The sequence below is a fragment of the Kogia breviceps genome, chromosome 15 (genome assembly GCF_026419965.1).
Source record: "Kogia breviceps isolate mKogBre1 chromosome 15, mKogBre1 haplotype 1, whole genome shotgun sequence".
NCBI classification, from domain to species: domain Eukaryota; kingdom Metazoa; phylum Chordata; class Mammalia; order Artiodactyla; family Physeteridae; genus Kogia; species Kogia breviceps.
In genome coordinates, this window is record NC_081324.1 from 73,880,128 (window position 1) to 73,896,981 (window position 16,854).

The window sequence follows — 16,854 nt, forward strand, 5'->3', positions numbered from 1 at the left end:
TGTCTGTGTTCCTACATTGACCAGACACCACGACTCCCATGTTCCGGCACCACACCACGGGTGTAAAACCTTCCCAGTTGAAAGTGGCTTCACTTACAGTTGAGGATGGTTCTCGACTGCCCCCTGGTGGTCATGTCTGTATTTGCATGCTTCCTCGCTCTCATCAGGGCCAGAACTCCAGTCCCGGGTCTTTGTGAGCTTCCTGGACAGCTTTGTAACTTCACAGTTTTCCTGTTGTTTGGAATGGTCCTCCAAAAGCTGCATGTTGACTTCTAGTCTGAACCCTGACCCTTTTACAGTAAGCTCAGAAGTGAAAATCACCTTCACCAGCCCATGTTGGATTTATTTCTATAAATGAACACCATATACTTCATTGTAATTTGTTTTTTCACTCAGTTATACTTTGTATTTAACCATGTCAATAAATAAATATGTGCATCATTTTTTAATGGCTTCATGGTATTCCATTATATTGATGTACTATAATTAGAGACAATATTTATATCATCAGAGCCAGGATGTCCTTGGGAAGTTACTATGTGAAAACATATATACTTGGAAAAGTGCATTTGGAGGGAAACAGCCTTAGGGTTTGGAAGGGACTGTACATGGCTCAGGGGCTCAGCCGCTCTGCAGCATGTGGGATCTTCCCAGACCGGGGCACGAACCCATGCCCCCTGCATCGGCAGGCGGATTCTCAACCACTGCGCCACTAGGGAAGCCCAGCCCATGGGCTTTGAACTTGCTCCTAGATTTCGGTTCTGAAGCCACCACTTATCAGCTGATGGATTGGGTGTATTATTTAACCTCTGTGAATTTTTTTATCAATAAAAGTGAAATACTAATACTGTACCTCCTTGGGGGATTGTTGCAAAGATTTTTTGTTAAACATCTTTATTGGAGTACAACTGTTTTACAATAGTGTGTTAGTTTCTCCTTTACAACAAAATGAATCAGTTATACATATACATATGTTCCCATATCTCTACCCTCTTGTGTCACCCTGTTGCAAAGATTAACAGTGGTAATGTGCACAAAGTACTTAGCACAATGCTGAGCATGCAGTTATATCAATGCATTGTCACTCAAATGAGATCTTAGCAGTAATGGACTCCAGCAGTTCTCTATACAGGCTTATCAGAGGCACCAGGAGGCTTGAAAACAACATACCAAGGTTTCTAACTTGGTCAAGTGAAAAGGATGGAGATAGGGAGAACCCCTCCCCACTTCCAACCTAGGATCTAAGCTCATTCATTAAAAACATATTTATTTTATTCTATTTATTTGGTTGCACCGGGTCTTAGTTGTGGCACACGGGCTCCTTAGTTGCGTCTCCAGGGCTCTTTAGTTGTGGCATGTGTGTGGGATCTAGTTCCCTGACCAGAGATTGAACCCGGGCCCCCACATTGGGAGCATGGAGTCTTATCCACTGTGCCGCCAGGGAAGTCCCCAAAGATATTTATTGATCTAGCACAATTGTTCAAGTAAGTGTTGAATGAAGGTGTAATAAAATAAGTTGACATGTCGTGATTTCCTCCTATATTCCAGGAACTGTGTTGTCTTAAGACATATTGCTCTAGAATGTGAATACTATTATCCCCGTTTTACCGATAAGGAAAGGGAAACAGAGGGTCAGCAAGGTGAAATCACTTCCTAAGATGACACAGCTAGCACGTGGCAGAACAAGGATATGCATCCAAGGTTATCTGTCTGCAAACCCTGCATCCATTTATTCAACAAATATTTATTATAAGCTCACACTATGTGCCAGGCACAAGGCAAAAATCTGCAGAGAGAGACAAACAACAATGTAACAAATAAGTTATATAGTGTGTTACAAGGTGTAAGTGCTGCCAAAAAGATAGAACAGAGGAAGGGGGGGAATGGGAGTGGTTTTTGGGTAATTTTGAATAGGGCAATCAGAGCAGGCCTCCAGCATGTGATATTTGAGCGAAGACTCGATGGAGGTGTGGATATCGGCAAGAAGGCTTCCAGGAAGAGGGAATAGCTAGTGCAACATCATCCGGCTGGAAGGAAATGAATCAGTAGGCAAATTGGAGATTAGATTATACGGGTGGAGGTGGGGAACAGATCATGTAGAGCCTTGTAGGCTATTTAAGTTTTAGGCTTTTTACTGAGGGGAAAATGGGGAGCCTTTAAACAATTTTGAGGAGATGAGGAAATGATCTGACTTAGGTTTTAAAGGATTCCTTTGTTTTGATAGGGAGAACAAACTGCAGAGGAGACAAGAGACCATTCTGTTTCTAAACCATGAGCATTTTTTTTCTTTTCTTTTTTTTCATGAGCAATTATTTCTCAGCTCCACGTCCTACTCTTTAGTTCCGACTTGACCGGAAGAAACGTGGACTCAGCTCGCAAACTCTAGCGCCTACACGAGAGCGGCTCCAGCCCGGCAGAGGGAAGCAACTCTGAGAAAGGTCCTCCAACACACAGCAGTGCCCTCCTTTAATTACCTCGTTTAAAGGAAGCTTCCTGTTGGTTGGAATGGCACCGATATCATCCAATGGTTGTCTGTATCAATCCGGCTTCTCCAGACAGACGTTGACCTCAGCCAATAGATGGGGGCGCTGTCCGCAGCTTCTAATTGGCTGCTTCGTTCACCTATAAATTATGCAAGCCGGGGAGAGGCCCTCCTCTCGCCAGGCGTCCTGGAGTGAGGTTCGTTTGTACTCTGCAGTCTCACCCGGGACTGCTGGCGGGGAGGCTGGGGTTCTTCGGGGGTTCTTTGGGGGGGCGCTTCGGGACTGCAGGGTCTGGGCCTGTTTGGCTTGGGCCGCGGCGGCGGCGGCGGCAAATGTAGCCCCGGGCCGGGGCGGCGGGCGCCCGCGCGCGGTCTGCTCCACGTGTGCTTTGGGCTTGGAGCCCGCCATGTCGTGGGAACTTGTGTCGGGGTGTCTTGAGCTCCCTTTCTCTCTTCAGTGACATCGTCTTTAAACCCTGCGTGGCAATCCCTGACGCACCGCAGTGATGCCCAGGGAAGACAGGGCGACCTGGAAGTCCAATTACTTCCTTAAGATCATCGTAAGTGCGGGGCGGGTCCCAGCCGCCCACCGTGCTGCTTCGGCCCCGGACACTAACAGGGACAGTCAGCAGCCATGTGCTGAGTGCCTACTATCACATTAGGCCGTTTTAGGCAAATCTCATTTAATCTTCCCAGTTTCCCGAGATCCGCGCCCTTCCTCCTCCCTTTGTTGCAGGTAAACAGGCTCAGGCACGTTAAGTGGCTCCTAGGGTGACAGCATTAACGCCTAGAGTTAATTAATTATTTAATTAATTAGAGTTAATGCCTAGAGCATTAACTTATAAAGAGTCAAGTTGTTGCATATTCAGGTCCTACTTGTCAAGAAACTAAACTTAAAGTGAATGCTTTCTCTTGGATGGCCTTGAGTTGGTTGGGTCTTTCCCTGCCTAGAAATGCTAACCATGCTGCTCTTCAGGCATTAGGATGCGTTGTAGAGTTTCGTCCACTGTATTCAGGGTTTCAGACTCACAAAAAACTTAAAAGAATTGTAAAATGATCACATACCCACAACTTAGGTCGTACAAGCAAAATTTTACTATATTTGCTTTATGTTGTATCTTGAATAATTTAAATCTAACCTTACTTGGAAGAGTATTCTTTTCTATTAAGGCAGCTGATTTGATGAAACAGAAACGTGCTTCATGGTTGGGAAAAATTAAAAATGAAGGTTAAATTAAAATTCTTTGATTGAATGTAGAAACATAATTTTCACCATTCATACTCAGCAAGCAAATCTTTGAAAAATCTAGCGTTGTTTTAACTCGGGCAGCTGGCAGTAAGAGGAATTGTCCTAGTCTCTGAGACATTTCAAAAGCATAGAAGAAAGGGAGTGAGATGGAAACCAGTTATTGTGGGATTTGGTTTCTCTTAATCTCTTCCCTCTTTTGTCCTGTGAAACGTTGCTTGTTTGTGGCTTGTTTCTGTAGCAACTTCTGGATGATTATCCGAAATGCTTCATTGTGGGAGCAGACAATGTGGGCTCCAAGCAGATGCAGCAGATCCGCATGTCTCTCCGAGGGAAGGCCGTGGTACTGATGGGCAAGAATACAATGATGCGCAAGGCCATCCGAGGGCATCTGGAAAACAACCCAGCTTTGGAGAAGTCAGTTCATCCTCCTGGGCATCTTTATCCGCCTTTTTCAGTGTCCTCCCTTTTCCTGGAGAAGAACTGTGCTGAAAAGTGACCGTCTGCCATAAACTTCTCTTTGCAGACTGTTGCCTCACATCCGGGGGAACGTGGGCTTTGTGTTCACCAAGGAGGACCTCACTGAGATCAGGGACATGCTGCTGGCCAATAAGGTAAAGGGGAGAATCAGGTTGGTTGGAGAGACCTTATTAATTTTTGGCTCCTTAAAAGCGACAGAACTGACTGTTCTCAGGTTGTCTGTGGAGAGAAGACTTCTCACTGTTTCTCATTTTTTTGTTCAGGTGCCAGCTGCCGCCCGTGCTGGTGCCATAGCCCCATGTGAAGTCACTGTGCCTGCCCAGAACACTGGTCTGGGGCCTGAGAAGACCTCGTTCTTCCAGGCTTTAGGCATCACCACTAAAATCTCCAGGGGCACCATCGAAATCCTGGTGAGTGGACCTGGCTTGCCAGCGCTAGCTGGGCTCGGTTGCTGCCGACCTGCTGGATTGTCCATGTGTTAACTGCCAACTCCCTTGTTCTTCAGAGTGATGTGCAGCTGATTAAGACTGGAGACAAAGTGGGAGCCAGTGAAGCCACATTGCTGAACATGCTGAACATCTCCCCCTTCTCCTTTGGGCTGGTCATCCAGCAGGTGTTTGACAATGGCAGCATCTACAACCCTGAAGTACTTGACATCACAGAGGAAACTCTGCATTCTCGCTTCCTGGAGGTACACGCTGCCCATTCCAAGCCTTTCTTGCATTAATAGTTGAGAGAGTGTCTAGCTTCAGACTGAATCCTGGCCATGCAGCTGACTAGCAGTGTAATAACCAGAGACAGTTGTTTAATCTGTACCTCAGTTTCCTTGTCTGTAAATGGCAATAGCAATATCAGATTGTTGAAGGACCTAATGAATTAATGAATGTAAAGCCTTAGAACGTGCTGGGCACATGGTAAGGGCTGTTATTCTAGGGCATGCAGTAAGATACGAGATTTTGAGTAGTGTCAGTGAGTCAAAAGAGGAATGAGAAGGTGAGGTAGTTAATACATCAGTGTTGCCAAGTACCCTGTCTTGGGAAGATGGACTCTTTCAGGGACTGTTCTTGCTTAGTTTTTGCCACTAATATATCCTCCAGTTAACAAATAAGGTGGTAGGAGATATAATTCCTTTTTTCTTGGATGAAGGGAACATTGCAATTATACATACTCAACTCCAGTTACTTTTGGAAATTTCACTAGTGAATGAAATTCACATCTGGAACTAATTTAATGTTTTTCTTTCTTGGAATGCAGTGGTTATGTTAATAGTTTATATTTTCACAAGATGGTGGCTTTTGAAGTAAATGCCACCATCATGGTATAGGGAATGCCCATGTTGAGCATAACAGCATAAAGCATTTATAAATTATTGGGTCTGAATTTCCCTGCCAGAAGCATTTGGTGTGAGGTGAAGTGTCCTGTGTGAGACTAATATACTAATCTAGCAAGTCTTGTTTGCTGTTGAGCTTTGCTTGGACTCAACAGCAAAGACATCACACCTGAAGTGTGATTTTTTTTTTTTTTTCTTTTTTTTCCCCTTCCTTTCACAGGGTGTCCGCAATGTTGCCAGCATATGTCTGCAGATTGGTTACCCAACTGTTGCGTCTGTACCCCACTCTATCATCAGTGGGTACAAGCGGGTCCTGGCTTTGTCTGTGGAGACTGATTACACCTTCCCACTTGCTGAAAAGGTAAAAAAAAAAAAAAATCCACCAGGATCACAGCAGACCTGACAGTTATTAGCAGGAGGATAAATAGCTGCCTGCTGATTTAATGTTTTTATACTAGTGTTTTATGTAGCAGATACATTTTAAGAGTATAGATACCCTAGGGGGACTGGTTCCAGGGCTCCCCATGGACATCAAATCCATGGGTGCTCAAGTCCCTTGTATAAAATGGTGTTATGTTAAGTAACATTTCTAGGTTACTTACAATACCTAATACAATGTGAATGCTATGTAAATGGTTTGTAAATACAGTGTGACTGCAATGTAAGTAATGCCCCCGTGCAGAAAATTCAGGTTTTGCTTTTCGGAAATTTTTTCCTTTTTTTGATCAGCAGTTGGTTCAATCTGTGAATCTGAAACCTCTCGATACAGAGGGCCAACTGTATACTTGAGGTTGGGAGGCAGGGGAGGCGTGTCCTCGACTTTAGAAATTACAAGAGACTTAAAGAGGGGTAAGAGCTGGGCCTAAAATCACCAGGCTATACCCAAGCTGTCCTGTCTGGTCACTTCCAGAGGAAGATTTCACTGATATGGAAATTGGTCCTTAAAACTAGAGCTCTGCAGAGGCTGAAGGGTTGTGGGTCGTAGGGGGTGTAGATGACTATTTTGACCATGAACTTTTCCCCTTGCTTTAGGTCAAGGCCTTCTTGGCTGATCCATCTGCATTTGTGGCTGCTGCCCCCGTGGCAGCTGCCAGCACTGCTGCTCCTGCTGCTGCTGCTGCAGCCCCAGCCAAGGTTGAAGCAAAGGAAGAGTCGGAGGAGTCGGACGAGGACATGGGATTTGGTCTCTTTGACTAATCACCAAAAAGCAGCCAACTCAGCCGGCTTTATTTGTGAAACAAGGAAATAAAGGCTTACTTCTCTTACAAGTCTCTGGATTTTTCATTTTGTGCATTTTGAGGTTATAGTTCTGTGTGCTAGAAACTAAAGCCATGGTAAAATCATAAGCTTTATTTGGAGTTGACAGTTGGTGTCCTCTTTGTAAGTGAAGTACTGCTCTCCTGTACTTTTTGTGGACCCAGCTTTAACTGTATTATTAAGTGGAATTGATTCTATGACCATCAGGCCACTATCCTGGGTCACTCCAAGATACTGAGTAGGGTGTCATATTGAGATAAGCACTGGATGAGTGCTGCCAGGGTTTTTCAAACTGGGTGGTGATGTGACTAATGATGAGTTTAGTGGTGACCGTTATTTATGGAGATAGAACAGCTGATACTGTAGGTGTTGTGAATCTTAGGTTTCACTTGTCGATTTGCACCGGGTCACCCAGTAATGTGCTAGTTGTAACAGGGACTCAAAAGTTTGAAAGCCGTTGCTGACCGGGACGACAACTGAGCTGTGCAGACCGTATTTGAACTAGTTACAGAGCTGGCAGGTCTGCATGCTGAATAAAACTTAAGCAACTCTGGACCATGAGGCCCACTACCCGCAGCCTCCCACCCTGTGGCCTTGTCTTAAGAAGCTGTCCCCGGGCAGGCTCTTCTCTCAGCTCCAGAGCTCTCCCCTGACTGCCAGGTATTCCCCTGTTTTTAAACCCTCACATTGTCCACCGCTGGGGTACAAACTCTTAACAGGATAAGACACGAGTTGGCTGCCTGCCTTTTAGCGAGCTCAGTTCCTGTCATCAAGGGAACTCCTCTAGGAAGCATCTAGCACACACTTCTGTAAAATGGTCTTCACGCAGGAGAGGCTGACACGGGGGTGTCTGGGCCGGACCTGCGCACTCGTGGGTCGATGGCTGCAGGGCGGTCTCGCCGCGTTACAAACCCTCAGGGACCCTCGTCTCCCACGAGGCCGGGCTGAGAAAGGCTCGGGGGAGGAGGCCTTGATAGTCCCCGGCGCGTACCCCGGTACCCACTCCAGTTGCCCGTCTCGAATCCCAGGCTGCCGCGGCCGCCATCCCGCCCGGGGGCGCCAGGCCCCTGGCCCCAACTGTATCCCGGCCTCGCTCTGCGGTGTAGGCCCGCGCTGTGACCCGGAAGCGCTCCGGAAGCGGTTCCGGAGCAAGCGCCGGCAGGATGGCGGCGGACACGCAGGTGAGGCGGGCGGCTGCGAGGCCAACGTGGCTGGCGACTGGGCGCGGACGGAGGCGGTCGGGCCGGACCGCTAGTGCCGCTGGCGTAGGGGGCCGGGGGACCGCGGCTGCGGGTGGCGCGGTCCAGGGGCCGCTTTGGGCCGGTCCCTCCCGGATCCGGCTTCGTCCCGGCCCCCGGCCCGGGTGGCGCGGACCGGCCGCGGGCTCGAGGAATCAGGGACTCCGGCCTCGGCGGTTGGAACCCGTCGGGCCCTCCCCGATTCCGGAGTTAGCGAAGTTCCTCTTTCAAGGAGTCTCTGCTCCATTTCTCCGAAGCCCTCCAGCAGTGACCCCCGGCCAACGCCAACTTCCTCTTAAACTTTGTATTCAGCAAATATTTCTCAAGCACCTACTATGTGCAGGGATTTATAGCATATTCTTTGGATTCATATAGATCTGAGTTGGAGTCTTGGTCAGTTTCAGTTTCTCTGAGATGCAGGGCAAGTTTCTTAACCCTGTCAATTCTCAGTCTTTTCATCCATAAAATGGGGCTAAACTAGTACCTGTCGTGTAGGGTTGTTGTGAGGAGTCAGTGAAATAAAGTACGACTCCATATATGTTGATGGTTGTTATTAGATCCAGCGTTAGATAAAAGAACTCACAATTCAGATAGAGTCTTGTCACTCTGAGTGTTATCACCAGTGAAGTACCTCATAGTTAAGGGAAGAGCTGGGGAAGACCGTTTTCCTCCACCCCATCCTCCTTTTAGCTGTGTTTTAGGGTGAAAAGACAATATTATGGGAAAAGGAAATGGGTCTCTAAAGGACAGCGTGGCTCACTTGGGTATGAGGAGATTAATTGATTTTAATAGGGAGGCCCTGAGGCCAGAGAGTGACTCCTTAACCTGAGCATTGAAAAGATGCGAATTGCGAGTTTCCTGTGCAAGAGAGGGGCTGGTAATTTTTTTTAAAAAATATTTATTTATTTAGGCGGCGCTGGGTTTTAGTTTCGGCATGCGGACTTCTTAGTTGCGGTTCACATGTGGGGACCTAGTTCCCGACTAGGGAACGAACCTGGGCCCCCTGCATTGGAAGCGCAGTCTTATCCACTGGACCACCAGGGAAGTCCCAGGGGCTGGTAATTTGTTCCAAGTCTGTTATAGTGAATCCTGGAAAGAAAAGCATAGTCTCTTGGGTATTTTGAAAAGGGTTGGGAGAATACACACTGACTGTGTAACATTAAAACTCAAATGCAAAAAAAAAAAAAAAAAAAATCTTTCCAGTGCTGTGTTGTTCAGTATGGTAGCCAGTTAATTAATAGCCAAGCGGCTACTTAAGTTAGTTAAAATTAAATGAAATTAAAAATTCAGTTCTTCGGTTGCACTAGCCACATTTCAGTGCACCGGTAGCCATATGTGGCTGGTGACTACTGCATTGTACAGTGCAAAAGAACATTTCCATCAACACAGAAAGTTCTACTGGACGGTGCTCCTCTAGAGAGAAACCTGTGAACATTTAAGCTCTTTGCATCTGATCTCACCAGCAAATGACTTCTCTGAAGGATCTTCCTCAGTTTTATTCTGACAGGATCCCAAGTGGGTAACATTCATTTTCTGATTAAGAAAAAGAAGAGCCTTGAACCTGAAACGCTCTTTCATCTTTGGGGGAGAAACTATAGCCAGGAATTTAATACTAGCATGGAAAAACAGCTATGTGAGAATTTTAGGTAGAGGGTGGATTATATATATGTATCTATTTTTGCTATCTCCTCCAGCCTCACTAAAACTAGTAAAGAGTTGGGAAAAAAAATGAGAATTGGGAGAATGGGGAGCAGACAATAGCAGGAAACTTTTGGAAGCTAGAAAGTGATAAGTGGTAAAAGGATTCAGCAGACCTAAGGGAAATCAATCCTAAGCCAAGTTAGGAAAGCTGAGAACCAACCTGATTTACGTTGCAGAATCTCTGACAGCTGGGAATTGGTGGTATCAGCTAACCTCTGGAAGTGAGGGTGAGTGGGGAGGGGCTAAGTTAGGAGGATTGGTTGAAAGCCCTTTTCAGATGCAGTCAGAGTCCCAGCTTGCTTTCTCCATCTTGGCAAAAGCCTGGAAGTTTTCTCTCTGGAGAAAACTTGTTTTGTGTAAAACAGGACCACGCAAAAGTGTGGGAGGTCCAATATCCACAGAAATCATCAACAAAATAATTCAACATATGTTCTGCGAACTGAAGCATGTGTTTTCAGATCAAAAATGCTCAGCACAATGGATGACAACAGACTCACAACAAAGCACATTAATGTGAAATTTTAGAACCTTGGACACGAAAAGAAGATCTTAGAAACTTCCAGGGGGGAAAATCAGGTCTGAGACAAAGGATCAAGAACCAGAATGGCGTTGGGTTTCCCAGCAGTACTGAAACTAGAACTCAGTGAAGAAAGGTCTTCAGTATTCTAGGAAAACTTCAACCTAGAATTCTGTACCCAGACGAACTTCAGGTAGGAGGCCAAGACATTTTCAAGTTTGCAAGGGCTTCATGAGATGGAGGATGTACTTTACCCAAACACAAGAAAGAGTACATTTTCAGGGTGATAAACTGAGTCCCAGCTGTAGGAGATCACCCACCAAATTGGGGCAGTTCGGAAAGCACTGGGAGAGGCTTCTTCAGGAAGATGGAATTTGGTAGGGTACCTGGTCTGCCTAAATGTACTGAGATTTAGACAAGTGGCAGAAAGTTTGGGATTGAATTATTAACTGGAACAGATAAAACAAGGCAAACTGAGGTGAGGAGGGAATGGGCATTGGGAGCCGTTTTTTAACTCCAGGGTTAATTTTTAAAAAGCTCTGCGAGAGTAAACAGTTTATTAAATGGATATTGAATACCATTTGCATATAATGTAAACACTGAATTACTGGGCTAACTCATTATGAAACAAAGGAATTGTGTCAGGGGTGTGGGGAGGGTCTCTGGTGGGGTTGAAGAGGGAGAGAGGTCTTTGGTAGAAAGGCAGAAGTAGCAGCACAAGCAAATTATTTAGAGATATGGTGATTATCACTGAAATAATCAGCCAATATTGGTGAAAGAGATTGTCCTTGTGTGTGAGGGCACGCAACTGGTTTTTAGAGCAAACCTCCCAGAACTTTTTGACTCTTTAATTATATACATGAATGACTATAAAAACAAGAGACAACGTTAAAACAAATAATTTGTGTAGAAGACAGTTTTGGACATGATTTTATTCATTGCTAATAGAATTATAGCAGGTATTTATCTGTAAGAAGAACTCAGTATTATTTTATCTCTCTATGCACCCTTGAGTCTTATTCTACTAATAAGGCCTGTCCGTGAAATACCCTCAAAAGAAAGAGGGCGGGTGTTACCCACTTGGGTCTTATTATGCCCTGCTCAACTGCTCATGTATCCACAACCTGCCTGCTTTGTAGCCTGTAGAATATTGTTCAGGAGCAGATTTTCAGGAATATTTGCAAACCGCCCCTCTTTCTAGGTCTTATGCTTATGTCCCTGTGCAGGGGATGCAGTTGTGGTAACATGGAGGGTGGTTGAAAGCTAAGGACTTGTTAGCATAAGTTTTTAGACCTCTTGGTTTCAGGTTTAGTTTCAGAAATGCAGGTGCCGTGGCCTGCAAGTCCAGTCTGAGTAGTGGCTCCTCTCTGGGAGTTGGTTTCTTCATCACCTGTGAAATGGGGATATGGTGCCTGTCTGGAAGGCTTGCTGGTAGTAGTAGCTGATTTTGTGCTCGGGATGAGAGGTAAATGCTCTACGTACACTATCTCATTTAGTCTCTGTTTAACAGTCATGAGGTAGGTGCTGTTACCTGCATTGTATAGATGGGGAATCTGAGGGTCAAGGAACTGATATAATTTGACTGAGTTTCCACAGCTGGTAGGAGGCAGAACTGGGATTCAATTTCTTGACCTTTTACCCACTAGCCAACTGTGTTTATGACTTGCCAGGATACTCCCTTCTTATGGGAGGTTTACAAGAGATAATATAAAGGGAACATACCCAGCATTTATGGAAGGGATATTTTCTGTCCTGAGGTCTTTGCCTTTGACCTTGCCTCTTTTTGTCCAAGTTTAAGTTTTTTTGTGTGTGTGGTACGCGGGCCTCTCCTGTTGCGGAGCACAGGCTCCGGACGCACTGGCTCAGTGGCCATGGCTCACAGGCCCAGCCGCTCCATGGCACGTGGGATCTTCCCGGACCGGGTCACGAACCCGTGTCCCCTGCATCAGCAGGCGGATTCTCAACCACTGTGCCACTAGGGAAGCCCTTTGTCCAAGTTTAAATGAGGTATACTGAGTGGCTGACTGGTTGGGTTAAAAGCAGTACATTTCATTCAACTGGGGGTGATTGTGTCCCCCAGGAGATGTTTGATAATGTCTGGAAACAGTTGGGGTCGCTGCAGCTATGATGGGAGGATGGGGTGCTGCTACTGGTGTCCATTGGGTAGAGGCCAGAAACGCTGCTCAAAATCCTACGATGTATAAAGGCAGCCCCCAAAGTCAGGAGTGTGGAGGTTGAGAAACCCTGGGTTAGAGAGAGCTTCACTGAGTTCTGCACCTCCCACAGCTCGCTTGCTCTCTCTGTCCCCCCCGCCCTCCCAGCAATGTTTTATAGTTTGACTGCTGAACTTTTTCTCTGTGGGCTTGGTCTTCACAGGTTTCTGAGACACTAAAGCGTTTTGCAGGGAAGGTGACAACAGCCAGTGTGAAGGAACGGAGAGAAATCCTCAGTGAGCTGGGGAAATGTGTTGCTGGAAAAGGTATTTGTTTTCATTTCATTGATTTCATTTCAAACTAAGTTGGGTTCTCTGTTTAGAACCATGGCCTTCTTTTCCCCTCACAGCAACTTCTGTCTTCACTGTCTGTATTTGCTTGTTATAATCTGCACTGAAAAAACAGTTGGGTTGGTGGAGAGTTTATCCTTCTAGGCGCCAAACATTTTACCAGTTTTAACCATTTAGATTGGAAATAGTTCTAAAAGATACCAACAATCTTTCTTAAGTGATTTATTGGATGGAAAAACATTTTCTTTATGAACGGGGGCACCATTTTTCCCACTCAGTGTTCTGTGAAAGCAAGCAAGATGGTATCAAGTGATTGGCTAGTAAAGGATTCCAAGATCATGTAAGTTTGTGAGATGTCACATTTTATTTCTTTTATTTTTTAATTTATTTTATTTATTTTTGGCTGTGTTGGGTCATCGTTGCTGCGCGTGGGCTTTCTCTAGTTGCGGCTAGTGGGGGCTACTCTTTGTTGCAGTGCGTGGACTTCTCATTGCAGTGGCTTCTTTTGTCGTGGAGCACGGGCTCTAGGTGCACAGGCTTCAGCAGTTTTGGCTCGCAGGCTTTAGAGTGCAGGCTCAGTAGTTGCTCCGCGGCATGTGGGATCTTCCTGGACCCTTGTCCCCTGCATTGGCAGGCGGATTCTTAACCACTGTGCCACCAGGGAAGCCCAGATGTCACATTTTAATTCAGTGTTTCCTTGAACCTCTTTTTTGCCAAAAACCTGTTCAGGGTCTGGGCAGCACATTTTGGGAAATGCTGAGCACATGTAGTTATCCTGATTCTGTACCATAACCCGAGGGCTCTTGCTGCAAATTATGGGGCATGTATAAGACTAGTGTGCCTTAAACCAATGAATGCTTATTAGTTTTTGAGTTTCCTTTTGGTATGTTTTTACTATACAGCATTGGTTCTCAGAATGTGGTCCCTAGACCAGCAGTATCAGCATCACCTCAAAACTTGTTTGAGATACAAATTCTCAGCTCCACCCCAGAGACTCAGATTCACCAAAACCCTGCAGGTAGAACCCAGCGTCTGTGTTTTAACAAGCCCGCAGGTGATTCCTATGTTTGCTGCAGTTTGAGAACCATGGCGATATAGAATTGGGTCTCCGTTTCTGTCAGCTTTCACTTCTTATTAGGAAAAAGCCTACTTCCTACCACCCTCTCACCCCCATTCTCATTTGCTGCTTCTGATCTATTGTTGCCTGGTTACATACCCAAGCTTGTTAAAGTAGTGTGTAAATTAAGTAAATTGCTGTTTGTGAGCTTTTGAGGGATTCTCAGAAGTTTTGAGGGATCAAAACTTTAGCATATGAGTGTTATGGCACCTTCAAAAGTCTTCCTGGTCACTTCTGAGCAGAGTTCTAGTTAGAAAAGGCTGCCATGTGACAGATGCTAGCTGGACTCCCTGAACCATAATGGCTGACTTCCTGCTAAGTAACTGCTGAATACTACACTTTTACCCATTTTGTGGAGTAAGGAGTTCGACATGTGTGGGTGAAGTTTATGAACTACTCAGGGCCTTTTTAGGGTGATTTTACTCTTCAGTCACCCTGAAATTCTACAATTCAGGGTGAATTACGTTTGTAAAATGTTTAGTAGTCTTTGATATACAAGTTGATTGGGGGAAGTTAACCTCCCATATGAAATAGTTAATTCTCAATTTCCTAATTTTGAGTCTAAGGAGGAGTCATTGCATAGTGATAGCTCTTCTGGTCTCTCCTTTTGTTAGGGTAGCAAGCAGGTCACCAGGTGAGTTCATCAGAGGTGGTGCAAGGTGTTTTCTGCCAGGGTGAAGAGTTGAAGTCTTCCTCAGAGCTGTCGATGCGGATGGTTGGCCTGGCTCAGCCCAGTCTGGCCCTGAGGCCTCTGATGCTCTCCTCAGTCCTGCCTCCCTGTACTTGAAGGCTGAGACTCTGAGGCGGTGTCTGCTGTGACTGATCTCCAGTCACAGGCCTCTAGTGCAGAGTCAGAGGTGAAGGGCTCTGCGTTCTGGCCATGGCTCTGCCACTTACAGGCTGTGGGACCCGGTTCAGGTTACTTAACCTGTGAGCCTGTCTCCTTGGAGTGAGGAGTGAATGAGAACACATGGGGACGGTGCTTGACTTGGTGCCTGGCTATGGTCAACGCCCAGGGTCTGTTAGCCATTATTACTGCTGTTCTCTTAGCCACAACCTGTTTCCAGCTCCAGTCACTCTTTTCCTCTGTTACTGAGGTTGCCTCAAATCAGATGGACCAAGACCAGGCTCAGGGCCCTGGGGGAGCTGGGTGCCCGCCCCTCCTTCATTCCCCATGCCCCCATCGTTTGGGTGCCTGAAGTGTGAGGCCCTGTGCAAGCCCTTTGTGGGCCTCCTGCTCTCGGTGCCTCCCACGCTGGTCAGTCTGACACTCAGCGTACATTTCCCTGTCAGACCCTCCCTTCTTTGTCTGCGGGCTTCAGTCTGGCATGCAGAACCTGTCACAGGTTGGCTCTCCATTATTGAGCACTATTGTTTTACCAGTTTCTCTTTCACTCAGCTGGCGTGCTTGGTTTGCCTTGGTTTCTTCATCTTAAAAATGAGCTCAATTGCAGTACCCACCTTACAGGAATTGAGTTAATGTATATAAAATGCTTAGAGCAGGGCCTGGTGCCTCATGAGCACTGGTTAAGTGTTGGGTGTTGTTATTCTTCCTCCTCCTCATGTGCCCTGCACAGGCATTGTGCCTTCTTATCCCGTGCACTTCTGCTCATGTTGTTAACACCACTCTGCATGCAGGCCCCTCTTTCCATTTGTCCACAGCCTACTCATCTGTTAGGCTGAGCTTCCGTGTCCTTAAAATCTTCAGAAACCTCTCTGTTATAGGTGTTCTTCTCTTTTCTGATCCCTCATAGTACTTAAGTTTTGTCCTGTGTTTTAAAACCAGTTATTAGAATGTACATAAAGAAAAGTACACATATCATAAGTGAACGGGTTGCTGAATTATCACAAACTAAATACAGCCATGTAACCAGCACCCAGATCAAGAAGCAGAACATTTCCTGCACTCTAGCACCTCCACTCGACAGCATGTTAAATTTCGAGGCCACTTATCTTGCCTTAGTTTCATTCATTTAACAGATGTCTGTCCGAGAGCCTTCCCGTACTAGGTGTTTCTTTAGAGTCCTATTTTGTCATTACTTTTTCCTGTTGGGAATTCTATCTCAAACGCCCAGGGAGTGTCCAGTGGTCAGAGATCATGTCAGCAGAATGCCTGGCTCGAGCGGATGCCCAGGAAGTAGATTTTATTGAGTAGATTTTATTTTATTAACCTCTGTGTAATCTTTGGTTTTAGATCTGCCGGAGGGAGCAGTGAAAGGCCTCTGCAAATTATTCTGCTTGACTCTGCATCGATACAGGCGAGTCCTGATCAAAGGCCCAGTGTCCAGAGCAGTTTGTGCAGAAATGTGGTATAGGGTAGTGGTTAGAGCCCAGGCTTTGGAACCAGACTGCCTGGGTCCTGGGCAAGTTACTGAACCTCTCTGTGCCTCAGTTTCCTTATCTGCAGAACAGGGATGATTCTTTTACCTCATAGGTGGTTGTCAGTAAGAGTCAAGTTCTTGGAATGTTGCTTGCCACGTTGAGTGCTCAGTCTCTACGCTGGCACTGGTCATGTGTGTAAAAGCACTTGGCCTAGTTTGAGGCCTATAGTAAGTGTTCCCTAAATGTAGATGTTGTGCTTACAGCCTTAAGGCTCATTTGCCCTTATTAGATGCTTCCAGAACTCTAAGATGAGGTAGATTTATCCAGTTACTTCCTAATCCCATCATCTATGACCCACTGGAATACAGTGCAATCTAATTTTCCTGAGAAAGACCAGGCTTGGCCTAAGCCCTCCACCCCTGCCCCGAGTCCACATGTTCACTTTCCCCTTCTTTCCTCCTCCTAGAGATGCAGCCTCACGCAGGGCTCTGCAGGCAGCAATCCAGCAGTTGGCTGAGGCCCAGCCAGAAGCCACTGCTAAGAACCTTTTGCACTCTCTGCAGTCTTCAGGCATTGGCTCCAAAGCAGGTGTCCCCAGGTAAGAGGTAAAGGTGGTGGCCCCCTCGGGGTTGGTGGAGTCCTACTCATGAGAACCTGGTGC

At 46.1% G+C, this 16,854-nt stretch overlaps 2 protein-coding genes across 2 annotated transcripts in view; both read left to right on the forward strand.

The window, feature by feature from the left end:
• Window positions 1-2,631: 2,631 nt before the first annotated feature.
• On the forward strand, window positions 2,632-6,806 carry RPLP0 (ribosomal protein lateral stalk subunit P0). Its single transcript, XM_059040578.2, has 8 exons — window positions 2,632-2,679; window positions 2,941-3,042; window positions 3,970-4,145; window positions 4,255-4,342; window positions 4,472-4,618; window positions 4,714-4,899; window positions 5,759-5,899; window positions 6,571-6,806. Exons 2-8 carry the CDS (start codon window positions 2,989-2,991, stop codon window positions 6,733-6,735), a joined length of 957 nt encoding a protein of 318 aa, XP_058896561.1. The 5' UTR covers window positions 2,632-2,679; window positions 2,941-2,988; the 3' UTR covers window positions 6,736-6,806.
• A 1,134-nt stretch (window positions 6,807-7,940) lies between these two features.
• GCN1 (GCN1 activator of EIF2AK4) overlaps window positions 7,941-16,854 on the forward strand; it is a 61,921-nt gene continuing 53,007 nt past the window's right edge. The window contains exons 1-4 of the mRNA XM_059040606.2: window positions 7,941-7,976; window positions 12,628-12,730; window positions 16,066-16,129; window positions 16,660-16,791. Coding sequence (XP_058896589.1) covers window positions 7,959-7,976; window positions 12,628-12,730; window positions 16,066-16,129; window positions 16,660-16,791 — 317 coding nt within the window. The 5' untranslated portion in view covers window positions 7,941-7,958. The remainder of the gene's footprint in view (window positions 7,977-12,627; window positions 12,731-16,065; window positions 16,130-16,659; window positions 16,792-16,854) is intronic.

Bases quoted from the DNA above. Each gene is read 5' to 3' on its own strand.
- RPLP0 (XM_059040578.2), top strand. From the start codon at position 2,989: ATGCCCAGGGAAGACAGGGCGACCTGGAAGTCCAATTACTTCCTTAAG. The intron at 4,619-4,713 runs GTGAGTGGACCT...CTTGTTCTTCAG, and splicing joins GGGGCACCATCGAAATCCTG to AGTGATGTGCAGCTGATTAA. The intron at 5,900-6,570 runs GTAAAAAAAAAA...CCCTTGCTTTAG, and splicing joins CCTTCCCACTTGCTGAAAAG to GTCAAGGCCTTCTTGGCTGA.